Here is a 25,961-nt window from a genome sequence, read left to right as displayed (position 1 = left end):
AAGAATAGGACTAGGGGTTCAGGGCTTATGTGACTCTCAAAGTCTCTTTGTTCCAAAGCAGATCAGATAGAAAGTCTCTTAAAGAAACATAAGTTCCAGTGTTCCGTGAAACCTCCCTTCCCTCCCCACACAAGAGAGGGGGGAGAGGGAACAGATTAGCCAAGTCCTTCATTGATGTACAGAGTAAATATTCGTGTACTTATCTCAGACCTCTTGGGCAAGGTTAGTGACTGAAATGCATTGTGGAGTCCAGGTTAATGAATTGTTCTCTCTTAAACTTGGTGTTCTATTGGCATAAAGCTCCTTTCAGCTATTGTCTGACTTTTCTGCAAGAAATCGTTCATCAGATAGGTAGAATATCTTCTCATTAAATGTGCCATTTAGAGGAAAAAGAAGCAAAGTTATTTAATTACATCCTGTTCTTTGAAACCACTTTCAAATGACTAGTTGTGACATCCTTTGGTAAAGTGATGAACAGTATAATAGAAAGGGCCTGAGATTTGAAGTCAGACTGGGTTCAAACATTTGCTTCCTGAGCCTGTGTCTTCCTCTGTAAAATGGGACTCTAGTTTCTCATGAAGCATCTTGGAGGATTAAATGAGATGCCCCAGTGCTTTGCACACATAGCAGAGTTCCTGACACATACACAGAAAAGAACTACAACTGGTCTCTATTTCTACCTCCTAGGTCAGTGACGGCGAACCTTTTGAGCTCGGCGTGTCAGCATTTTGAAAAACCCTAACTTAACTCTGGTGCCGTGTCACATATAGAAATTTTTTGATATTTGCAACCATAGTAAAACAAAGACTTACATTTTTTATATTTATTTTATATATGTAAATGCCATTTAACAAAGAAAAATCAACCAAAAAAATGAGTTCGCGTGTCACCTCTGACCACGCGTGTCATAGGTTCGCCATCACTGCCTTAGGTGAAGAAAGAAAACTTGTATAGTTGGAGCTTCCTGGGTATTCTTCCTTATCCTTTTCTTCTTCCTCTCCTCTCCAGAGATAACCACCAGAAAATAATACTTATTATTTTCATGCAAATTTTAATAGTTTAATACATATGTACTTTTCCTTAAGTAATATGTACTGTGTTCCTTTTCCCCCAAATATGGTCTGTTCCTAAATATGTATTTGATGGTTCCTTTTTTAGATAGCAGGCACCCATTTTCCATTATTAATGGGGAAAATTTTTTTCAGCCCATTTGCATCCCCTGAATAACCCAACCAATCTCCCCGGGTACCTCTAAAATATTCTTAAATGCCTGTATAATAATCCACCCCGATTTCTGCATAATATAAAGCATTTAAAACACCAATTACCATATTACTTACCACAATAACATTACTGAGTACAGTTATGGTAGCAGTATAATTTTGCCTTCTTAGGCTACAATGAACAGTGTAAAGGAGCAATTAAGTAATTTGTTAGCATCCCAGGTCTCCTGGCCAAAAACAGACATTGAGACCCATCAAGGGCTGGGCTGGGCCCTCAGGGAAAGGCAGGGAAGAGTGGGCAGGGCGAGTGCACAGGTCTCTCACCAGCAGCTGGCTGCAGGCCCTTCCTCTCCTTCCTTCCTTCCTTCCTTCCTTCCTTCCTTCCCCAAGACCATACTTATTCACTGTACTTGTACCCTCTCATTAGTCCTAATAACGGGTAGGTGAGACCTCCATCAAGTTCTTCCACTTGCCTTGGCTGTTCTTAGTCTTTTGCTCTAATAAAACCCCCATATTGATTGGCACCAATGCTTACTTGAATTGCAACCATCCATTAATACGAGAAATATTGCCAGTGTTCCACTCTGAGTCTGTCTGTGAACATATCTCCCATACATGTACTCTAACTCATCCTTAATGTTCTTAAAATGATTTTAATGTTTTCTTCAAGCCCTTTGACATCTTGTTAGACTTGTTCCTAGCACTTTAAATTTTTGTTGCTATTGTAAATGGTAAGTTTTTAAAATCACATTTTTAGGGTTGGCATTGTATAGGGATAGGGTTAATATTTAGATATAGGTCTGGTATTGCTGAATAAATGATGAGTGCTAATCACTTGTCAGCTCTCGGCTTTTCTCTGTGAATGGCTTTGTTTTCCTCCCTAGCCTTGATCTGTTTTTGTTTCTTTCGCTTATCTAATTGTGCTGGCCCAGTCTTCTGGAGCCGAGTGGAATAGAAACAGTCCGTGATAGCAAACCCCTCGCCTGAGTTTGGCTGTAAATGGACTCCTTGTGAAGTCTCGCCTCAAGCATGATGGTTGGGGACAGTGTCTTCTTTAGGATTATCAAAGCTGTCTTCTAAGTTCCTATTTCGCTAAGAGTTGTATTAATAATCACGCAGTAGATCTCTTTTCTAAAATGTCTTTTTGTGTCTACTGATAAGATCATATGGTTTTTCTTTATATATGCTTGAAATAGATGTTTTAATGTTCAATTTGTCATTCTCAGGGTATATCTAATGTAATCCTATGGGTTCTTTTAAATACATTGCTGCATTCGATTTGCTCGTGTGTGTGTGTGTGTGTGTGTGTGTATGCGGTTCTCCTAGATTCATAAAAAGGGTTGAAAAACATTCCTTGTTTCTATGACATTGACAGATGTCTTGCCAAAGGAGGGCTGTTAATATGGCCTCTCTCCCATAGGGAAGAAATCTGAAACAGTGGCTCAAGGGTCAAAAACAGCTGTCCCTGGGACAGAGACCCACCTCCGTGCCTCAGGAGCCCTCGTAGAGCGCTCTGCAGGGTGGCCACCACCACGTGCCAGAGCAGGGTCATGGGGGGCAATGGGCTTGAGTCAGGAGCACGCGTCCAGCCTGAGGCCCTGGTAGGCTCAGCAGGTCTGTGACACCCTAAGTGTCTGCAGAGCTGAGGGCAGGATCCTCCTGGTGGCAGGTGCCACACCTTTCTGCGTAGCCTCGAGGGCCCAGGGTCCACAGACATTCACATGCTGATCTGTGTGAGGAGCCATCAGACTTCTGACAGGTGCTCCTGGCACCGGGTTCTAGGATTAGTCTCCCTGAAGAACTGTATTAGATGGCATGCAGAAGTACTCTTCATCCTAAATACCAGCGCCTGAGCTCAACAGCACGAATAAAGGCTCAGATTCTCAGCTTTGGACAAGGCCTTGTTGTTTTAAGTAGAAATGCTACTGTGTTAACATTCAGTCTCTGATGTGAGCTACATGTTAGGGTTGAAGTATTGACTTGCTCAGCTCGGAGGCGAGATGTGGTGACTCCATGTGCTCTTCGTACAGGGCCAACCTGGACATCTTCGATTACATCTACATTGATGCTTTTGGGAAAGGCAGGCAGCTGACGGTGAAGGAGTGTGAATACTTGATCGGCCAGCATGTGACTGCAGCGCTGTATGGGGTGGTCAACGTGAAGAAGGTGCTGCAGCGAATGGTGGGGAACCTTCTGAGCCTGGGAAAGCGGTAAGGTTTTCTCGGCTCTCCGGTGCTTCTGCAGTGGTGAGACCCCGGGGGCCTGAGGTGCCTTATGGAGACTTTCCTTTCACGAGCCTCCCTGGGACACAGCAGAGCAGGGGATGAGGTGGCACAGCTGGGATGTCTACAGCTGTCGCTCCACAGAGAAGCGGGTTCCCGTGACATCATGCTGTCAGGCTTCAGACATGCCCAGTGGTTTTCCCTGGAGGTCTCGGTGGGCTTGGGCAGCTTCTCTCTACGAATGCCGGAAGCCCCTTCAGCGACAGGAGTGTCTCAGACGGCCACGCTCTCTTCAGGAGCAGGGAGTTCTCATGCCCACATGCCTCGTCATCTTGGAACATACCCTTCCTGTCGCTTAGATAAGAAACAAGCAGGAGCTTGCGTCCGAGTCCAGGGGAAAGTGTGCTGTGGAGAAAGTAGGAAGCTGTACGCTGTGGCAGAATTGTTTTTTTAAATAAGCTTTATTTTTAGAGCAGTTTTAGGTTCACTGTGCAACTGAGCAGAAAGTACAGCAACTCCCCATATACCCCTGCCTCCCAGCACACACAGCCTCCTCAGGTCAGCGTCCAGCACCGGAGTGGTACGTGTGTTATGACTGATGAATCTGCATTGACATGTAATCACCCAAAGTCCAGAGTTGCAGTCATACGTCCAGGTTCACTCTCGGTATTGTACCCTCTGCGGGTTTTAGTAAATGTTTAATGGCATGTGTCTGCCATTATAGTGTCACACAGAACAGCTTCTGCCCTAAAAGTCCTGCTCCACCTTTTCAGAATTCAATTTTCATTATATGCAATGCTCCTGAGGTAACTACGTAATGAAACACGACTTTTTGTTTAGTGTCCATCACCACAGTGGGGTGTAAAATTTATATTTCTTTTGCGTGTGTGTTTTTATTAAGACCATTGTAACTATTTGCTGAATAGAGAGGAAGTATCAGAATCAGAAAATGTATGGGGTTTGTGTCAATTATTTCTAAAACCTGAGCCTTGCAAAGAGGGTCTTAGAAGCACGCAGGCTAAGACGAAGGTTTCTCTCCCATAGGGAAGGCATCGACCAGTCGTACCAGCTCCTGCGAGACTCACTGGACCTGTACCTGGCGATGTACCCCGACCAAGTGCAGCTCCTCCTCCTCCAAGCCAGGCTCTACTTCCACCTGGGGATCTGGCCAGAGAAGGTAATTATTTGACTTTGATGCTTTGCACTTGCCTTAGAGAGGGAGTCATAGCTTGAAAGGCGGCTCTTACAGATTTGCCCTTATATCAACATGGAGATAAACACAAATCTATTCAGTCTCCCAGTCTTGACCCATCATTCAAATTTTGGGGGCTCTTCTTTCATTCTGGAAAAAGAAAAAAAAAACACACAAAAAACTGGTTGTATTGCCCAGAGTTGCCCATTCTCTTTGTGGTCAGTGCCTTAAATGTCTAGAACCACAGGCCTCTGCCCGGCCACTCCCCGTTGCTGCCCCTAAGGAAGATTTCCCCACGTCACCCTGACTTGGCCGGAGGCCAACCTGGGATGCTCAGCCTCCAGCTGTGCTGTTAGCAGCTGTAGTGGGTGCACACCAACTGCCCTGTGTGACAGCAGAGTTACTTCCCAGATGTGCACATGTCCCGCTGCTGGACTAGTTCAGGCCCTGAATTGGATACTGTTCCGCAGGGAGCTCCCAGTTTTGCCACGGCCCCTGTGGCTCGCAGCAAGCACTTTGAGGCGGCCGTTGGCAGCAATGCTCAAGGCCAGCCGAGCATCAGAGCAGGAGTAGCTGCATACGTGCATCAGGCCCTGCCTGTCTCCCAGGGAAGTTCATAGTGATCCATTTGTTCGTTTAGAGCAGTCTGGTGAGGGCGCTAAGCTCTGAGCTCTCACAGAGACGTCGTCAGAGGGCTGTCGGCTGTGCTGTTAGAGAGTCAAACCTTAGCTTGAGGAGATAAAGCATCTAAATGATTTGACTTTGCTTAGATTTACGTTGTCTCAGTTACTCATAACTTCAAAGTTGTGAAGTATTTCTAAGAAACGACACATCTGTAAGGACGTCTCTAGACTTCTATCCTAAGTGGAGATGTCATGTGTGGCCCAAGGAGCAGAGTCACCTGATCTGGTCGAAGAGTTCCGGGAAATCTAGACTCTGCCAAAGTCCCCACCACTTCCCAGAGCCTAAATAATCCTGCTGGCCGGGATTCAGTCGCTTATTTTACTTAGTTTTGATAGTAGGATATATATAATTCCTGTGACGTTTTGCTGCAGATTAGTTAAGGGATTTCGTGATAATCTGGGAAGTACAGTGATCCTTTCACAGCAGGGCTTCTTTATAAATAAATCCTGTCTCTGTCTCCTCTGCGGGAAAGTCTGCAGGGGCTCTGGCTTCACCCGCAACACCCACCTGGCTCTGCTTTGTGCTCGCACGCTGCTTCCCGGGAACCATCTCGAGTCCTCGGGAGGCCAAGACTGCCTTCCTGCCAAGCAAGGGTCACGGTCACTGAAACAAGTTCCCGAGTCCTTACCCGGACAGCACTCGTCCTCGTGATGACCCTTCATTTGCTGCTGGGGAAGGTGTCCCCCCGTTCAGAGAGCAGGAATGAAAAGTGGCTCATTCCCAGTGAGTGAGGACTCCCCCTTGTAAACGTGCACTCTAGCCAGGAATCCTGTGGGCTCCCCAAGAGGAAGGATGGGGGATGCTGAGGTGATGAGAAAGTGCTCCTTTCCGGAAGAAGGGTTTGAGGTGGGCGTTGGAGGATGGCCAGCCATTTCAGAAGGCAGGAAAGTGGGTTGCTGCTGTGCACACTGATCAGTGTGCACACAGCACAGAGGTAGAGAGCTTGGTGTGTGCAGAGGTCAGCTTCGCAAGGGTCCTTGACCGTGTGCATGTAGGTCTGTGTCTGTGAAATAGTTTCCGGGCCTTCGATCAGTTGGTGCAGGGCTTGGAATCTGCTTGACCTTATCGGATGAAAGGGAAACATTCCTAAGCTGGAGAGACCAGAAGGTCTGCGTGATTTCAATTGGTTTAAACCAGGAAGAGCAAAATACATGTCCTCTGGTCCCCGTCACAGTAGTCCAGGGGTGCTGTGGCTGTGATGGAAATAGAGTGTAGGCTGGCCAGCTTCTAAAGCTACTAGCACTCACCAGACATCTCCCAACCCTATGGCTGCACTGTGTTTTCTGTTTTACAAATAATAAAACTGAGGCACTGAGGCGCTGGGAGCTTGCTGAAGCCTCTTGCTCAGGCATGGATGGCGCCCGAGCCTACTGTCCAGAGAAGCCGACAGACGGGCACGCCGTCCTCCCTGCTGCCAGACCTGCTTCCCTACTTTGATCCGTAGTTATCTCCAGTGGAAAAGATATCCCTCCAGTTTTCTAAGGCAAACCTGCTGTGCTCTGGGTCCAACTTCCCTACCTTTTCTTGGATCACTAAGTTTTCCTTTATTCTCTTAAAAATATATTTTTTAAAAAATATATTTTTATTGATTTTAGAGAGGAAGGGAGGAGAGACAGAAACATGAACGATGAGAGAGAATTATTGATCAGCTGCCTCCTGCACGCCCCCTACTGGGGATCGAGCCCACAGCCTGGCCGTGTGCCCAGACTGGGAATCAGTTGGTGACCTCCTGGTTCATAGGTCAGCACTCAGCCACTGAGCCGCCCCGGCCAGGCCTCATCTCTTCCTTCAACTGCCTGTTTCTGTTACCTACCGCCAGCATTAAACATACTCAGATCTCTCTCATCTTTGGAAAAAGAAAACATAAAAGCACTCCCCTGACAGCCCTGCTGGCATTTCCCTGCAGCTGCGTCCTTATCTCGCTCTCCTCTGCATGACCGAAGCCTGCTCGCTGGCCGTGCCGGCCACCTGCCTCGCCTCCCACACACTCCTCAGAACATGGGGATCCGTTCCCACCCTCCACCTTGGGAACCGCGCTTGCCAGCGAAGCCAGTGACCCCTTTCTGATAAATCGTTCTTCTTGTAGCCAAATCCAGCAGATACTTGTTTTTCTTTATCTTTTGTGTTCGCTGGGGGCCACTCCCCACCCAGTACACACTGTGCCTTCGACCTTGGCTCTCGGGCTCCTGCCTGTTCCGTGTCCTCTGGTAGTTTCTAGGCTTCCTTTCTCTCTGCACTTTCCCAGGTGATCGCACCCACGCTCCTTGCTCCAGGCCCCATCTGTGGGCTGCTGGCTCCCGAGTCTGCCTCCTGCCCGGACCTTGGGCTCCAGCAGCCTACCCAGGTGTCCCTCCACACCTGTACACAGCTCTGTCCCTAGGGGGTAGCATAGGCCCCCTGCGTGCTCTCCTTCCTCTGCGCTTACACCCTACAACCTGTCTGATAAGCTGTAGCCAGAGCAATCTCAGTAAAATCTCAGGACCCTCTGGGTGGCTCCCCCGCTGTCTTGAAGACCAGGCTCATTCTCTTGAGCGTGGCCCACTGGGATCTTGGTGGCCTGACCCGCCCGCCCAAGCTCTCGTCTCTCACACTGGCCCCTTTTGTACTCTGCTGCCACAGCCACATCCTTCACTCGGCCCTGTTTGCGTCAGGCCTTGCATTCGCTGCACCTCTGCCTGGAGCACCTTTCTTGCCCCTCAACTCCACTTGCTTCACTTTTGCCTCCGAAACCCCTCCCCAGACCCTCGGCATGGGCCCCACGGCCCTTTCACAAAGTGGCAGGAGTGTGTTGTGCTGCTCCGCTAGGCGTTCTGTCAGGACGAGGGCCAGAGCTGCTGCCTTCACCGGAGCTGTTCCCCTCGCTCTCAGCAGTTTGCCTGTGGCAGGTGCTCAGAAGTTCTCACCCGAATGAGTAAGAAATGCCAGGTCTCCATGTGCTCCGGGTGAGGGGGAGGCTCAGAGGAGGGCCACATTTCCCAACTGCTCGTGGCCACATGCACAGTGGGTGTTGGGGAGCAGGCCTGTTTCATGTATGGGAAGGGGTTGAGTTTGGGCGTGTTGAATTTGATAGAACCCGGAGCCACGTGTCAGCATCTGGTAGTGGAAGCCCCCAAAATAGAAGAGCTCACGGACAATGGCCGTCAGAGGATGGAGCCAGGAGCTCCAGAGAGAGCCTCGGGGAAGCTGCAGTCAGTGGACCAGCCGGCCAGCACCCACAGCCTGTGGGCCTGCAGCAGCCTGCTTTTATGGATCTGTTTTATTCGTCCACAGCCACGCCCACTTGCTTATTTGTCTCTGGCCAATTTCCAGCCACCTAGGGGACTGCTAGAGTCAGAGACCGAATTGACTGCGAAGCCTAAAATACTTACTCTCTGGCCCTTCCCATGAAAAGTGTATCAGTCATGAGTGATAGGCCCCCTCTTCCGAGATCTCTACCCCAGAAGCTGTGGACTGCGGATGGTAGGCCTAGACATTGGTTGGACGCAGCCCGGCACCCAGGTGTCAGCACTGTCCTTTGGGAACATACAAGGCCCAGGTCACCAGGCCCTCTCCCCTCACCCTGTCAGCCACACGCCAAGGGAAGGGCGGGGGCACCGTCCCATCCCTGAGCCTCATCTCTGAGACTCTGCGTCAGAATTCCTTCGTGCACTGAAGATTCCGAGTGAGGCCTGTTTCCCTGCTCTGGTGGGGGGGCTGCTGGGCAGGGGAGCTGTGCCAGGATGGAGCAGAAGTCTGGTCCGCAGGACTGGTGGGAACTGCAGAGGGGAGCACGAGGAACGCATTACGCAAGCCCAGTAAGCAGGACTTGCCATTAAAGCCCATGCTGTTCGCTGCAGAGGATAAAGGTTGTCAGTGTCTCCCAAGTGAAAGGCCTCTTGGAGGGGGTGGGCTCTCAGCTGACAGTGGGTGAAGCTGGGTTGGGGGTACACGGTCATACCACTCTGCCCATTTTAATGTGTTTGAGAACGTGCATAACAGTTACCTAAAATACTCCTACTCCTGCTTTGGTGTGATGGTGGTGAGACTAGAGCAGCCGTGGGCAAACTACGGCCCGCGGGCCGGATCCGGCCCGTTTGAAATGAATAAAACTAAAAAAAAAAAAGACCGTACCCTTTTATGTAATGATGTTTACTTTGAATTTATATTAGTTCACACAAACACTCCATCCATGCTTTTGTTCCGGCCCTCCAGTCCAGTTTAAGAACCCATTGTGGCCCTCGAGTCAAAAAGTTTGCCCACCCCTGGTCAAGAGTCTAGAGTTAGCCGGTCTCATCCTCACTCCAGTCTCATAACCTGTGACCTCAGGCCAGTTCCTTGCCTTCACTAGGCCTGCTTCCTCTTCTGGCTGACCTGCAAGTTGGAATGATTAAATGAAATAGAAAAGTGATGGGGTTGGCACAGTGACCAGCAAGAAATAAGTGTTTAGTCAATACTGAGACCAGAAAATCTCAGTCTGGAAGGCGAGGTTGGGTATTGAAATAATGAGACCTTATATTACGTAAAATGTTCGTTTTCACAACATGACATATATCAGGAAGACAGGGCCTTTGTGAATCAGAAGCAGCGAGTTTGACAGCCCAGGGACGAGAGTCCAGGTTGCTGGGTCCCAGGACTCCGTCCCAGGGGAAGATCCTGTTCATAAGGGAAACTGTCAGAGACCTGCCAGTGGCAGGGCCCACCTTGCCGTCCTTTGTCATTGTGTGCATGTGTCTGTGTGCGCCTGCGTGTGCGGGTGGGAACTTTAGCAGAATTTGTGTTTTCCTTGGAGCCACTGGGACAGTAGAGAGGATATAACCTTGAGTTCTGCTGCTACCAGCTGTTACATAAGCCCCACGTAGATGTTGTTTCTCCCTGCCCACTTGAATACGATATTGCGTCCTGAGTTAACGTCGTAGCAATGCCCGGTAGGACTCCAGAACCCCGTTCTGCAGGTGTAAGGTCCGAAACCAATGTGCAGCCCTTCGGTGGCTTCTCTGTGGTTCTTCATCTTCATGGTCCCAAGGCAGTTCTGTCCAACGTCCTCTTTCTTGATCGAGGCATGTAGCCTTTGTTTTTCCAACCAGTTCATGAGTGCAGGCAACTTAAAATCGTTTCCTTTCTGTGTGTCAAAGTGAAGCCGATGTGCAGTGCATGAGGATGGAACATGGACCGGTGTTTCTCTCTCTCCTTTCCTCTCTCTAAAACCAGGAAATAACATTTTTTTCAACTGAAGCCCACATTGACCAAGAACGTAAGACCCTTTGAGAACTCACTGTACCCAGATGTGCCTGTCAGTGGCAGACCCTCCTTCCCCCACGCTGACTCCAATCCACCGTGTTTCTCAGCAATTTCTGACATTGACGCTGGTTGCACTTGGGTGCCTGGGCCAGTGCCCAGTATCAGAAGTGAGTGTGCCAGCTTCAAGCAGCCTCGGGGACCTGGGCCGCCCTCAGGGCCCATCTTGCTGTCCTTTGTCAGGCTAGGTAGGGCTGAATCCAGTGCAGTAACAGGGAAAAGGCCTTAATAAAAATATTATCACCCAGTCTTTCTGTCTTGTCTTGAAGGTGCTTGACATCCTCCAGCACATTCAGACCCTGGACCCCGGGCAGCACGGGGCCGTGGGTTACCTGGTGCAGCACACACTAGAGCACATTGAGCGCAAGAAGGAGGACGTGGGCGTGGAGGTGAAGCTCCGTTCCCACGAGAAGCACAGGGATGTCTGCTACTCCATTGGGCTCATTATGAAGCACAAGAGGTGAGTGCCCACGGCGTCCGCCCACGCGTGGCCGCAGAGGACACCGAGGACCCGTGAGCTGCCGCAGGGACGTGCTTGAAGGGGACCCGACACCCAGCAGCGCGACCTGGGTCCCACCGCAGGAAGGCCCGCAGGCTGAACCGTGTCTTTAACTGTTTCGTTTTTTTAAGAAGGGACTTGTGGTCCTGACTGGGAGGTCTAATGTTTTTAGTGACCTCCAGAGGCCTGACCCTTCTCTGTGGGAAGAGGGAGCAGCTGCTGTAAACAGAGTTTTTCTCTCCTTTCCGTATTGTCCTCAGGCTCTCCTCTCGCTCTCCTGAATTCAGGTTGTAGGCAGGCCTGCTGGGTCGCAGGGTACACACATGGCCGGTTTACTGGACAAAATGAAACTGTCCACAGCGATGGCACTGACGTACATCCCCCCAGCTGCTGGGAGCTGAGAGCTCCTTTCCTCACCAGCATGTGCCATGGCCAGCCTTCTGAAATCACACGCAGGTCCTCAGTGGCACAAGGTGTTTCATTGTGGTTTTAATTTGCATTTCCCTGATAACCACACTGATTGAGGCTCTTTTCACAGGCTTACTGGTCATTCACGTTTCCTTTCGTTAGTGCCTTGTCAATATTGTGCTTCTGATTTATAGTGATTCTTTCTCCGTAGATTTAGTCTCTGTGTACACACATAAGTGCCAAATATCTTTTCCAGGTTTTGGTTAGTGTTCTCATTCTTTTATTGCATTCTATTTTTTTAATTTATTATAGAAATTTCAAATACCTAACAGTAAAAAGATCTGAGTATAACAAACCAGGTGATGTCCCATATCAGCTCCACTGGTTATCATAATAGGGTCTGTCTCCACCCGCCCTTCCCTCCTCCCTGGAAGCAAATCCCAGATGTCATTTCATCTGGAGCTATTTCAATGTGTCTGGAAGGTAAGGGCTCTCTCTTTTGTTAAAAATACATTTGCCACCCTGTTGTCCTATTAAGAAAAAAAGAAATAGTTCCCTAGCAGGTAGATAGTCTGTTTGAATCAGTCCTTTATGGCAGTCACATTGATCCATCTCTTCCTTTATGGGTTTATTTTCAGGACCTTGTTTAGGAAATCATTCGCCATCCCAAGGCGTGAAGACAGTTGGGAAGTTCTGCATTTTACCTCTAGGTCTCTGTTCTCCAGAAGCAGTATTGTGCATTGTTGGCAGGCCTGGTCCTGATACCTTTTTCCATCTTAATGACCAGTTGTTGCCCCATCTCTCTTTGTCAAAAAGTTTATTTTCTAACTGAAGTGCTAGGTTGATAGTAAGAGAGGTTTATAAAAGAGACAGGAGTGTTCTGAAAAATGACTCAACGGGGAGCAAAAGCAGGTCAGTGTGTAGGAAAGGGAGTTTAAGAGAAGCCAAGCCCTCGCTCACCATCTCATAGGTGCCGGGATCCCAGGGCACTGACTCCGTGCTCCTGTGCTTAGGTATGGCTATAACTGTGTCATCTACGGCTGGGACCCCACCTGCATGATGGGACACGAGTGGATTCGAAACATGAACGTCCACAGCCTGCCTCACGGCCATCACCAGCCTTTCTACAATGTTCTGGTGGAGGATGGTTCTTGCCGCTATGCAGCCCAAGGTAAGTGGCTAGTTCCTGTCTGCACCTTTAATAACACCGGGGCATATTTTAAACACACATTTGATCACTCAGGTACTGTGGGTACAGTCATAAATTTCCAATAGCTCACCTCCTAGGGCCAATATTTAGCCAATAAATATGGCTGGTATGCCCTGGTGCAGTCATACCACGGATTACAAAATCTCCCCCTCCATCACCACGGCTGGGACGCTATTCCAGTGCTGCTGTTGACTTCTGTTCTGATTGGTCATTGCCTTTGCCAATCAAATCCCCAGTGCCTGCTTCCTAGGCATTGCCATTGGCTCCCTCCAGGTAAGGAGGGTCATCTTGTGCCCTGCCCAATACTGCCTGCTTGAACTGGAGGCTATTGAATGGACACTTTGGGGAGCCACCCTAGCACCCTCTGGCCTCCTGAGACTGGCAGCCTCCTGTGCTCCCCTGGAGACACCACTGTGGGAACTGCAGTCCATTGCACCAGCTCTAAGAGCGTGGGGCTGGGTAAGTGGGGCCTCTGCCAGGCCTGGCAGGTGCTAGCCCGGGGCACTCCAGGACAGACAAACGGAGGCAGGTTAGAGACCAAAATGCCTTCACTGTGTGCTCCCTTTTCTTTGTTCCTCCACTTACTGGGACGAAATTACTGCAGGCCTGCCTGTGGCGGCATTTACAGCATCCGTTTTATTAGTGAAAATGAACACAGATGCTAATGCAGTGTCTGTTAACTCCATTTGAAACTCATTTCCATCTTCCTCGTGCTCATTTTGTACATGAGGAAACTGAGGCACGCAGTCATTTAAATATTAACTTACAAAGCATGAATTTGAACCCAGGCAGCTTGGCAAAGCCCTATCCGTAACCATCATGTTACAGCTTTTTGTGTCTGGCCTAAAGCATGTTTGACCTCAGTCAGTATTATGTTCTGGTAAACGCTTTAATAGAAATACTGGATGTATAAAAATCTCAGAAGTATCAAAGAGTAGAAAAGGTTTCTTATTAATTGTTAGTAATTCATCAGAAACTGAGACAATACATGAAACAAAAGAAATTCTGTTTCTTGAGACTAACCTGTCAGTATAATGACAGAGCTGTAAGTGGGGTTTAATGTCACCCATGTCAGCCAAAGGCGCTGACGATTTTATTTAACTTTAGAAACTGTGACAAAAAAAATCACTCTATTTCAAAAACTCAACATGATTTGAAAATTGTTGAGTGATCTGTGGACTCTTTGTACCCCCAGTAGTCACTTGTTAAGCATTTCACACTGTATATCATGGAGCGTGTCACGAGAATAAAGGTATTGTCTTGTGACTACCATTTGGCCAGCGCCTGTGGCTTTGCCTCATGCCTTCAGTGCCTATTATATGATATACTAGAGGCCCGGTGCACAAAAATTTGTGCACTCGGGGGGGAGGTGGGTCCCTCAGCCTGGCCTGTGCCCTCTCACAGTCTGGGACCCCTCGGGAGATAACGACCTGCTGGCTTAGGCCTGCTCCCGGGTGGCAGAGGGCAGGCCCAATCCCTAGGTGCAGCCCCTGGTCAGGCTCAGAGCAGGGCGGATTGGGGAGTTGGGGCGCCGCCCCCTGTCATGCACAGAGCAGGGCGGATTGGGAGGTTGCGATGCCACCCCTAGTCACGCTCAGGGTAGGGCCGATTGGGGGGTTGAGGCACCGCCCCCTGTCACACTCAAGGCAGGGTTGATAGGGAGGTTGCAGCACCACCCCCTGTCACGCACAGAGCAGGGCCGATCAGGGGGTTGGGGAGCTCCCCCCTGTCACGCACAGAGTAGGGCCGATAGGGGAGTTGGGGCACCGCTCCCTGTCACACACACAGCAGGGCGGATCAGGGGGTTGGGGCGCCGCCCTCTGTCACCCACAGAGCAGGGCCAATTGGGGTTGGAGCGCCGCCACTGTCACACTCAGGGCAGGGCTGATGGGGAGGTTATGGCTCTACCCCGTCACACAGCAGGGCCCGTGGGGGGCGATTAGGGCACCGCACCCTGTCACACACACAGCAGGGCCGATCAGGGGGTTGGGATGCCACACCCTGTCACACACAGAGCCGCAGGCCGATCAGGGGGTTGGGGAGCTCCCCCCCTATCAGGCACAGAGCAGAGCTGATCAGGGGGTTGGGGCGCCTTCCCCTGTCACGAACAGAGCAGGGCGGATAGGGAGGTTGTGGCCCCGCCCCCTGTCACAGAGCCGCAGGGCGATCAGGGGGTTTGGTCACTGCCCCCTGTCACGCTGATCCCAGTGCTGGGAGGCCTCGCTGGGAGGCCTCGCGGCTCCGCTGATTCCGGTGCTAGGAGGCATATTACTCTTTTACTATATAGGATAGAGGCCTGGTGCATGGGTGGGGGCCGGCTGGTTTGCCCTGAAGGGTGTCCTGGATCAGGGTGAGGGTCCCCACTGGGGTGCCTGGCCAGCCTGGATGAGAGGATGATGGCTGTTTGCAGCTGGTCACACCCCCTTCAGGGTGGGGGTCCCCACTGGGGTGCCTGGCCAGTCTGGGTGAGGGGCTGAGGGCCGTTTTCAGACTGGTGGGTGACTGAAGCTCCCAACCTGTCCTTTTTTTCTTTTTTTTTTATTCTGGGCCAGCTTTAGCTCTGAGACTTGGCTCCAGCTCTGAGGCCTCAGCTACTGAAAGCAGGTATCTGATTTGTCTGGGTTCTATAATTGTAACACTGTTGCGGTCCTGCTCACTCCAGCTCTGAGATCCCAGCTGGCTGAAAGCAGGGATCTGGGTTTGTTCTATAATTGAAACAATGTTGTGGTCCTGCTGGCTGAAGCCCAGCTGGCTGAAAGCAGGTTTCTGGGGTTTTGTTTAGCTTCTATATTTGTAACAATGTTTCTTAAACTGCAAGCTCAGAGGCCGGCAAGGCAGGCGGGGAACGTTAGCTTCCTCCGTCACTGAAGCAAGCAAGCCTCCTGTTCGCTTCAACCTCCTGGCTGCCGGCCACCATCTTGGTTGGCAGTTAATTTGCATATCACCCTGATTAGCCAATGGGAAGGGTAGCGGAAGTACGGCTAATTACCATGTTTCTCTATTATTAGATAGGATGAGTTTCTAGAAACATCTATGTCAACTTTAAAAAGGGGCTTTTTGGAGTAGTAAAACGGCATCTGGCTTTAGGTGTTCTGAACTTTTTCAGTGTCTCAGGAATTCATCTCAGCGTGTCCTCAGTAAACATGCAGTGCAGGGTTTAAAATCGTAGCATGGAATGACTTTATAAGAAAGTTCACCCTCTGGCTGTCAGTTTTACCCTCTAGAACTGAGATCCCACTAAGTGATTGTGGGTCCTTGTCACAGAGCAAGACATTTGCAAACAGAAGAGCAGACAAGGAGATGGTGCATGTAGTGTGTGATTAAGCCGCTGACAGGTGTGGTTTTTAACAACTTTGGGTGAAGAGCATTTCAGACGTGAATACCCCTGCACCCTCCACTGGAGTCAACAGTTAGCATTTTGGCAATATTGGTTTGACCTGCAGATGGAGGTTTTCAGTTTTTGCTGAACCGTTTGAAAAAACACAGCAGACATCACAACCTAAACCCTCCCCGTGCCTGCTGTAAGAGGAAGGCCACCTCACTGCGTGAGCACAGTTACAGCATCACACCTCGCAGAGAACCCGTTTCATAGGCTCTCATGTCAGTTGCCACTCCAACGTCCCCGTGGTCACAGAATGGCCTTTGTAGGCGTGTGTGCGTGTTCATTTTTCAATCACAATCCGGCCAGGATTCATGCACTGCGTTTGGTGGTGTCTCCTGGGTCTCTAGAAAAAACCAGTTCCTCATTCTTCCTTTTTTTTTCTTTTCTTTCATCCTTTTCCACAAGACTTTGACTTTTTGAAGAGTCCAGGCCAGTTATCTTGTAAAATGTCTAACTTTCTGGATTTGTCATACTGTTTGCTCATCTGTGTGTTGTCTGTGGACGGGAAGCTAAGTCTGAGGCGTGATGAGATCAGGCTGTTACTATATTTGGCTGGAATATTTACTATCAATGCTGTGTGTCACGTTGCCTCTCCTCCGGAGGCCGGTGGTGTCCGCTGTCCTGCTGTCAGTGAAGCGGATTTTGGTCACTTGGCTAAGATAGTGACTCACTCTAAGGGACAGTTTTCCTTTTGCAATTAACATGAAACCCATGGAGTCCTACCGTGACATCCTGTGTATGTCATCTTTCGCAGTAACCTTTATCCTGGTTATGTTAGTGCCTCTTGCACCTCGCTGCCTAAGTTATCATATGAGAATCGCAGAATGATGGTTTCCTACCGCTATTGTTCCCTCTACTCCTGTAAACAAGAACTTTCCTCCCTCACCGTCCACCTCTCCCCCTCCCCCTCCGACCCCTTCTCTCCCTCCCTCCCCCCGACCCTCCCTCTACCTCCATTTCCAGTACTTCCCTCCTCTCATAGCTTCCTGGACTTTTATTTAGTCAATGTGTTCTAATCATTTGGAACAGTTTTCTTTTTCTGCTCAAATTATACCATATTTAGCCAATGGGAGACCTGAGAGGCTAAATTTTAAAAATACTTATTTAAATACTAGAGGCCCAGTACACGAAATTCATGCATGGGGGGGCGGGGGTACCCTCAGCCCAGCCTGCACCCTCTACAATCCGGGACCCCTTGGGGGATGTCCAACTGCCAGTTTAGGCCCCATCCCAGAGATCGGGCCTAAACCAGCAGTCGGACATCCCTCTCACAATCCTGGACTGCTGGCTCCTAATTCACTCGCCTGCTGCTTGGTCACCCCTAACTGCGCCCCCCTGCCGGCCTGATGGCCCCTCACTGCCTCTGAGTGCCAGCCTGATCGCCCATAACTGCCCCCCCTCCTGGCCTGGTTGCCCCTAACTGTCCCCCGCTGCTGGCCAGGTTGCCCCCAGCTGCCCCCTCCCTGCCAGCCTGGTTGCCCCCAACTGCCCCCTCTGCCAGCTTGGTTGCCCCTAACTGCCCCCCCCCCCCCCCCCCGCCAGCCTGGTCACCCCTTATGGCCTCCCCGCCAACCTGGTCGCCCCACACAGCCTGCTTGTTCAGTCGTTTGGTCGTCCCTCACTAACCCCCTGCTTGGTCATAGGCAGCCATCTTGTGAGGATGTGAGGGTTAATTTGCATATTACCTCTTTATTATATAGGAGGATTATATAGGATGTTTTTAACATTTTTTTTATTTGCATTAAGTTACTTTTTAAATTATATTTTTATTGATTTCAGAGAGGAAGGGAGAGGGAGAGAGATACATCAATGATTAGAGAGAATCATTGATCGGCTGCTACCTGCACACCCCCCACTGGGGATCAAGTCCGCAACCTAGGCATGTGCCCTGACTGGGAATCAAGCCCGTGACCTCCTGGTTCATAGGTTGATGCTCAACCACTGAGCAACACCGGCTGGGCTTATAATAAGTTATTTTGTTTTACAACTTTTTTTTTTAATCTAAATTTTCAAACTTTTTCTCCATGATCCTAGTAACCTGGGTAAAATCCATTAATGAATCCTCTTCTAATTATTAGTTCTCCACAGAGTTGAAGGGTAGATTATAGACCACATGCATGCACAATATCTTCAAATAGTTTTATTTTGCACAATCAAGGGAATTTTCCCAACAATGTGTTAGTGTTACCCTAAATCCTAAAGGAGGGATATACCACACCTGGCATGTTTATCATTTCCCCCATTAGGGGCATGCTGACTGTCTCAGCCCCCTCCCCCTCCCCCACCCCCTCTCCACCCCCTCCCCACCAGGACTTCCCAGGAACTGTGGGAAACAAATAATCCAGGTGCTCGGAACTTCAGTCACTGCCCGTATTGGAAGGTCAGGAATTGAAGTGGGACGTGAGCCTCTAGTTCAGAGTGCTTGGTGCATGTGCACCCGCTACAAGCGTTAGTTCCGTTTCCATGAGCCGTCCTGCATTTCCAAACTAAAGCTTCTGCAACACCCACCCCTACCCACACCCCACACACAGTCCGTGGCCGTCTGCACACGCTGGCACTTGTGTGAGGACCCTACATCAGACGGGGGTGTAAAATTTCAGCCGTTTCCAAGGGCCGTTTGGTGCTCTCTTTTAAATTGTGAAAATCTCAAGTGTCACCCTCCTCTGACCTGTCAGGTCCGTCCTCAGTCCCTCCTCTCGGGACACGCTCGCCAGGGGGCCTGTGGTCCCTTCTTATCGCAAACCAGTGTCATTCACAAGGACTTCCTGGGAAATTGGGGTACATCCAAACTAAGGAATACTAAGCTCCAGTTAAATAAACCAGTTGTTTCTTTCTCTCCCTTCCTCTCTGAAATCAAAAATATATTTAAAAATAAGAAAATAAAACACCTTAGCTATGCCTTGTGGTGTGGCAGCCTAGCTGTGTGGCCTTCCAGGCACTTTCTAAGTGGCATATGTTTGTACTCCGGGTTCCTCCATCGGATCTCGAAAGCACATTGCTCATTGTCCTGGCTGCCGGCGTTTCGCTGAGTTAATGTGCCATCATGTATTTACACAGTGACCTGCCGTGGGTGCTGTCAAGAGTAATGCTGAGCCCTGGCCGACTTGGCTCAGTGGATAGAGCATCTGCCTGCAGACTGAGAGGTCCCAGGTTCGATTCCGGCCAAGGGCACATGCCTGGGTTTCAGGCTTGATCCCCAGTAGGGGGCGTGCAGGAGGCAGCCGATCAATGATTCTCTCTCATCATTGATGTTTCCATCTCTCTCTCCTTCTCCCTTCCTCTGTGAAATTAACATATTTTTATTTTATTTTATTTTATTTTATTTTTTAAAAAGAGTAATGCTGAGGTAACCTGGTGTTTGTCCTGGGTGGGGGGACCAAGTGTCCTGAGTGCATTTCAGGACATTTTGGGGTGAGGTGCTGCACTGTGGGTGAGTGAGCCCATTGGCCAGGCCTGTGCAGAGACTAACTTGCATTAATTCCAGTGACAAGCTGTGCAAAGTGTGGCTGCGTGCTGCAGGGAACCGAGACTGCCTGGAACACGGTCAGAGCAGCCTGGCCAGCTCCTTCCTGGTGCTGGTCATGGGGGGGTGAGGCTTTGCTTCTCCCAGGTGGGGGCTCATGCAGAGTGTTTTTCAAGTCGTGTTTTGGGGAGAAACCACCTAAAAGGATTTCAGCCTTTAAAATACCTCATCTGGCCCGGCCGTCGTGGTGCAGTGATTGAGCATCGACCTGTGAACCAGGAGGTCACAGTTCGACTCTCGGTCAGGGCACATGCCTGGGTTGCAGTCTCGATCCTCAGTGTGCGGCCTGTGGGAGGCGGCTGATCATTGATTCTCATCATTGATGTTTCTATCTCTCTCTCCCTCTCCCTTCCTCTTTGAAATCAATAAAAATATATTTTAAAAAAACAAAAACCTCACCTGCATTGTCATCGTTGTTCTGTTATCATTCCATTTTAAAGGGGTCTTATTTTTATTTCTTCATCTGGTAGTGAATAGAGAGCAGGGTGTGGAAAGAGCGTGGATTTCAGGAACATATGCAGATGTCATAACCGCACTGTCTATGTGGAAGGTCACTGCTTTCCTCCCGCCCAGCCTCCTGCCCCCTGTGCAGCGCTCGCCTTCAGAGGCGCACGCGGTGTGGAGAGGACGGAGCTGTGGGCGTGTGGAGGGGCTCACACTAGTAGACAGGACTGACGCGGGCCCACGAGTGGTCACCAGATGATGTGGGGCTCCCGACGCCTCACCGCTGGCGACCGGAGTGGCGAGAAGTCCCTGTCATCACATTTGTGTCAGTCAAGTCAGAGGAACGTGGGGAGTCTCTGCTTGCCCGTCCCCAGGAGACTGCGGAGCGTGGCTGGAGCCAGACGCCTTGCCCAGAGACTGGGGAAGTACTGTCTTCTGTGTGGCGCTGTGGGGGCCCCAGGCCACCATTCCTCCTTCCCCCGTGGCCACTCGCTGCCTTTTTCCTGTTCGCTCCTGTACATTCCATAAACATCTCTGTCTTTCCTTTCCCTCCACCTCACAATGCTACTGGGAAGCGGTTGCTAGGGAGTACTCTGCATAAGAGGTGCCGCAGAAAATCCATTTTAACGAGAATGTGCCTCTTTATCAACAGAAAACTTGGAATATAATGTGGAGCCTCAAGAAATCTCGCACCCCGATGTCGGACGCTATTTCTCAGAGTTTACTGGTACCCACTACATCCCGAACGCAGAGCTGGAGCTCCGCTACCCGGAGGATCTGGAGTCTGTCTACGAAACGGTGCAGAACATTTACAGTGCGAAGAAGGAGAACGCAGAGTAAAGGCCAGTAGAGGACATTGTGCCTTTGCTGCTGCTGCTACTTCCAGGAGAACAGGACTCCAGGAGTCCCTGGGTCCCTTTGGACGTGACCACCAGGCTGCCACTTGGCCCGGAGTGCTGGTTGCCTCCCCCCAGGTGAAGTGGCCCGTGCTCTCCTCAGCTGCAAAGACAATGTCGCTCTCCGCTTCCACTAGTGAATCCTTGGGAAGGCCTGTTCGGTGGCATGGCTTGTCTGCTTGTCTGTGGTGACAGTCTGTGACGTTCTGTCTTCATGAGGGCTCACAGTCGACACTCGTCTAATCGTTCCTTAGCTCCCTCTCATTGTCTGTCTCGCACTTACCTCGGACATTTCATTTGCTGGCGACGGGCTCATAAGTTTGCAACGATTCCTCCCTGATTTCTCTGGCCCGGGCGCAGTCCTGAGTCGGGGTCATTGGTCTTTTCAGCCTGAATTTAGCTGCTCACTCAGAGGTGGCGCTAAGTGAGCTTGGCAGCCTCTTGGCGATGAGCGATGTAGTGCTAATCAGAATCGTTTGCATTTATTTCTTCTAATGTGTGAAACCGATTTCAGGCACTTGTCTTTGTCTGTATTTGAATTAGAAGAATAACAGTTTTCCCTCTTGGATTTACGCTCCTGTCGCTATGAACCATTAGTTTTCCACTTTGTCACATGGAATTCTTTGAGGAAATGCATAATAATGGCCTTGGTGATGGATTTCTCCATGTTCATCTGCTATTCCTCCCTTTAAAGTAACTTGTTTATGTTAATACTCTCCAGTAGCATGAGTAGGTCTTAAATCAGTGATGGCTTCTTTTCATAGCAGGAAGTGCAATCTGATGTTAAAATGTTTGCTTTTAGAAATTATACTTCGAGGTCTTCAAAGACCTAAAAATGAGACTTCACTTCTATAACCAGAAGAAAAATGAACCTCAAAAATGAAAAGAGGAGGTCCCATGCCCCCGTCATTTCTGAGAGTCACATGGAGACCTTTCTGAGTGTGGCAGGGTAGAGCAAGCAACACATCGTTCATCTTAAGAGCGTCTGGTCCACGGCAAAAGAAACGAGTGTCATCTGTCTCTTGACGCCATGGCCGTGACAGCACCAGGGGAAGCCTGCACTCGAGTCCCCTGGGGAATCTGACCGCTCACTCAGCCCGAACCCCCTCCCCCTCCCCACCCTCACCATGTTCTTAGGTAACCGGGCACTGACAGTTCCTCTGTGCAGCTCTGGAACTCCCACCACAACCGCCCAGTCTCCTGCCAGCTAGCCTTGTAGTTCACCAATCGAGGCTGGTGTCTGGAGTTAGGGCCTCATGACGGACATCACTCTCTGAGTTTGAGAGCCCAGTTGATCTAATGCCTGAGGCTCTAGAGGGCAGGGATCCAGTCACTCTTGCTGCCTGTGCTCATTGGAGTGCAGGATTTTCATACCATGTTGGATGGCTGCCTTCCATTGGTCCTTAATAAGCCCTGAGGTGACTGAGGTTTGGAGACGCTACCCGAGACTCTAGCAAATGACCGCTGAGTTAATAAGCATTTATTAGAAAAAGATGGCGATTTGGCCAGCCGGCCCCTTCCAGCCCGGTATCCATGGTCCTCATCAAATCCCCAGTCAGACGATTAGGACTTGCATTTGAAATTGTGACCACTCACAGCACCCGCCTGCCTGAGGCCGGCGCTTTCACACTACTCACATTTAAAGGTGAAAATGACAGTGTGGAGTAAATGTTAACCAGATGCTTTACAAAGGAACCGTGGAGCATGCTGAGAATTATGCTTGTTGGTTTTCTGGTTTGACTTCTTTTCTCAGAGAGTAACATCGAAGCCAAGAAAGATAAGATGGTTTTCCCTTTAGTGACCCATGTAAATATGTATCTAGACTGTTTTTAAATGTTTCTTCACGGATGCTTCATCTGGCTCCAGGAGGCCTCTGTCACCTGTGTAAGTGGTATTTGGGCACTTTATATTTTTCTAAAAATGTGGTTTTGGAACCTGTACTCTAATAAATCATAAGTTTCTTTTTAAAATTTTTCCAAAGTTTTCTCCATTTAAGAAAAACCCTGTTATAAAAGTAGAACTTTTGCAATGTTAAAATATTAAATATTTGGATATAGTAACTTCTTTCCTCTTCCAATGAAAGCCAAGATTTTTTTTTTTTATACAATGATTAATAAATGGAACTCCTCCAGGGACACCCCACGAATGGCCTGGCCAAGTTCGTCCCAGGACAGAGGCCCTGCCAGGCCCTGTCGCAGAAGGTCTCCCGTCTCTTCTGATCAAAATAGGCAAAAATTTGCTCTGCTGAAACCTCTGGCATTGGTGAGTGGACAGGGTATCTTTAAACTGATTTTCCTGCCAAACCTGAGTTTTATAAGCTCGCGAGGAATCTTGCGAGTCTCTGGTTATAATGGAAAGACTGCAGCTTTTCAATTCTGGTAAAAGTGTGTGTTTGTAAAACGAGAACTTCAAAAGCTTTGAGGGAAGCCCAGGTTCTCGGTGTGTCGTTAATGTGGACCCGAAAGCTGCGCGACATGCCGCCCGACCAGAATGTCCCGCGGATGCTGCGCGGTGTCACCGCGCCGTGTGGGAGGAACTGTCGGGGGCTAGACGGTCACCCGGGCCCTGCAGTGCGGCGGCGCGTTGTGACTCCAGGAGTGTGTGCTGCGCCTGCCTTCCTGACGTCCCAGCTTGGGACGTCCCCCTGGACAGGCACACGTGCCCGCGGTGTCCCAGGGCCCCGTGTGCACAGACCTCCCTTGGGAAACGCTGTCTCGGTGAGACACCGGTCACGCCCAACACTAATCTCTACCGTGTCGTTGTGAGACCAGTTCTGCCGAGCTCGTGTGTGAAAGCATCAGCCACCCAGTCGGATTCTGAAAGGCCGGCTTCTGTTGTCTCTGCCTGAACCCTGTCGTAGATTCTCCATTGCAAGTGCATTTACCCAGCAACAGTGTTCCCTCGCGACAGCCAGCGCCCAGTCCTGTCGCCGAGTCAGTTTACTCTCTTTCCATACCTACTTAATGTCTAGCTCACAACGTCAAATGTCGCGGTCTTCCCCGACGCGTTAGACGGAGTCGCGCCTCCGTGTTCTGCTGCCAGCAGGTCCCTTTGCTATCAAGGGAGCTACTCCTTTCTCTGGGTCATGAACTTGAACTGCCAGCAACTTTTCATTTGAAAGATCTTGTGTCCATAATAATAAAGATGTTTGTCTGTTTCTGGGAGGGAAGGGGAGGCTGTTCACCTAGAGGAAATGAACCCGTCACGTGGCAGTTGCTTTTTGAAAACACTAATGGCTGTGTGCATGCATCGCTCTGTCTTGCTTGCTTCCGTTGAGCCAGGCACTGGCCTGCACTGTGGTGGCCCTCACAGCAGCCCTGTAAGGCAGGGCCGGCGGGTGACGATTTGTCCGGCCTGCACGTGGTCTCAGTCCCATATTCTTCTCTGTCTCTAAAAACGTACAAACATCCTGAGCTCGAGGGCTGTACAGAAGCAGGCGCAGGCCGGATGCGGCCCCCGGGCCATCGTTCGCTGACCCCGGCCGAGGGGTGGGCCTGCCTGGCACTCCGCTCCCTGTACAGACGGGGAATCGCGCACCCTGCTTGTTTGTAGGTGGGAAGCCTGGCATTTGACAGCCACACTACCGACTACCTCGCAATGTTTTTATCCTTTGCCTTGCAGCAACTTTAACTTCTTACCTTTCACTTCTGAAATTTAGAATCAAGAGAAAAGGACATTCCTGCGGTGATTCAAATGATGTGCAATTATAGCATAAATGTACTATGGCCATTTAGCAATGATTGTATTAGGGTAATGCTACTTCTGTAATAAATAGACCTAAAAATATTCGATGGCTCACACACCAAAGAACTTTCTTGCTGAAGTAAAGGGGCAGGGGCCTGGGTGGGTGGGTGGGGCGGCCCTGGGGCAGGCACAGAGCCACTGCCTGTGTGCTTGCAGGAGCCCCTGAGCCCATCTCCATCCAGCCTGCAGGGGATCAAGCCTGGGGGGACTTGCCTGAGGGGGTTCTGGGAGCGAGGCAGCAGGGGAACTTGCCACTTCCACTCACCCTCCCCAGGGGCTGGGAATCTAGAAGAGCAATGTGGCTAGCAGCTGCTGTCCACGTCTCCTGCCTGTGTGTGCTCCTCCCAGGCGGGACCCGCCCTGCTTCCCGGGGAGGCGGCCTTACCCCTCCTGTGCTTTAAAGGTTGACCTTTCTCGGTCCGTCCAGGTTGCATACCAGCTTGCTTATATTTCTTGTAAGCAAGCCCCTCTTCCCTCTCCCATGATCCCATCTTCCATCTGTTAGGCACCTCTCTGCTTCCGGGCTGTGGAGAATAGAAACATGCTGGTCCGTGTCTCCGAGAGCTGTCAGTTTTCAGAGACATCCAAGCATTCGACTTGGAGGTCCAGCCGGAAGTCTTTAATGGCCGGAGAGACTGTGCTGGACCTCCCTAAGGTCCCCTGGCCTTAGCTGACACTGTCCCCGGAAACTTCAGCTCTGCTCACAGGCCAGTGATCTGCTTGGTGTGGGTCGCTGGGCGGGGCCACAGTTCTGCATTGGAATATGTCTGCTCACGCTCTGCTGTGGGACCTGGACCTCATCATGTGAAAAACACAGTGAGCAGCGCCTGGAATGTGTGTGTGTGTGTGTGTGTGTGTGTGTGTGTGTGTTGGGGGGGGGGGTGGGGAGTGGTTAGACTCGAGGCAGCCACGGGGGTAACGTGTGGCTGTTCAGACCCCACCTGGCTGGCAAGCAGGTGCTCATCCCCCGCAGTCTGGTTGGCATCGTGTTCAATGAAACAGGCTTTCCCTGTGCTTGTTTTTGGAGCGGGGTGGGGGGGGTGGGGGGGCCTTTTCTTTCTTGTAGACTTCGGTGGGATGGAAAGTGAGCTCCGGGGGTCAGCATTCACACTTCCTCCCGTCTGTGTCCACAGCGGCTGACACATAAGAGGCGGGCGGACGCTTCTTGAATGTGAGGTGAAGGCATTTACCGTCCCGTGAGCAAAACACTCCTTGCCAAAAGCACAAACATGTCACCCTGTGTCAGAGCTCACTGTCTCC

General features: G+C 50.3%; 1 protein-coding gene across 5 annotated transcripts in view; it reads left to right on the top strand.

Moving 5' to 3' along the window:
* FBXO21 (F-box protein 21) overlaps window positions 1-24,741 on the top strand; it is a 37,798-nt gene extending 13,057 nt beyond the window's left edge. For 2 of the 5 annotated variants that reach the window (XM_036353553.1, XM_036353555.1), the window contains exons 8-12: window positions 3,254-3,433; window positions 4,490-4,622; window positions 10,844-11,055; window positions 12,516-12,673; window positions 20,714-24,741. In XM_036353553.1, the coding sequence (XP_036209446.1) occupies window positions 3,254-3,433; window positions 4,490-4,622; window positions 10,844-11,055; window positions 12,516-12,673; window positions 20,714-20,901 (871 nt within the window). In that variant the 3' untranslated portion in view covers window positions 20,902-24,741. Of the gene's footprint in view, window positions 1-3,253; window positions 3,434-4,489; window positions 4,623-10,843; window positions 11,056-11,814; window positions 11,986-12,515; window positions 12,674-20,713 lie in introns of those variants that run through there. The other 3 variants (XR_004974812.1, XM_036353554.1, XM_036353556.1) reach the window with 3 other exon arrangements.
* Window positions 24,742-25,961: the final 1,220 nt, after the last annotated feature.

Source organism: Myotis myotis, unplaced genomic scaffold (assembly GCF_014108235.1).
Source record: "Myotis myotis isolate mMyoMyo1 unplaced genomic scaffold, mMyoMyo1.p scaffold_m19_p_20, whole genome shotgun sequence".
NCBI classification, from domain to species: domain Eukaryota; kingdom Metazoa; phylum Chordata; class Mammalia; order Chiroptera; family Vespertilionidae; genus Myotis; species Myotis myotis.
The sequence above is the reverse complement of the archived record's forward strand: the minus strand, read 5'-3'. Positions and strand labels throughout refer to the sequence as shown.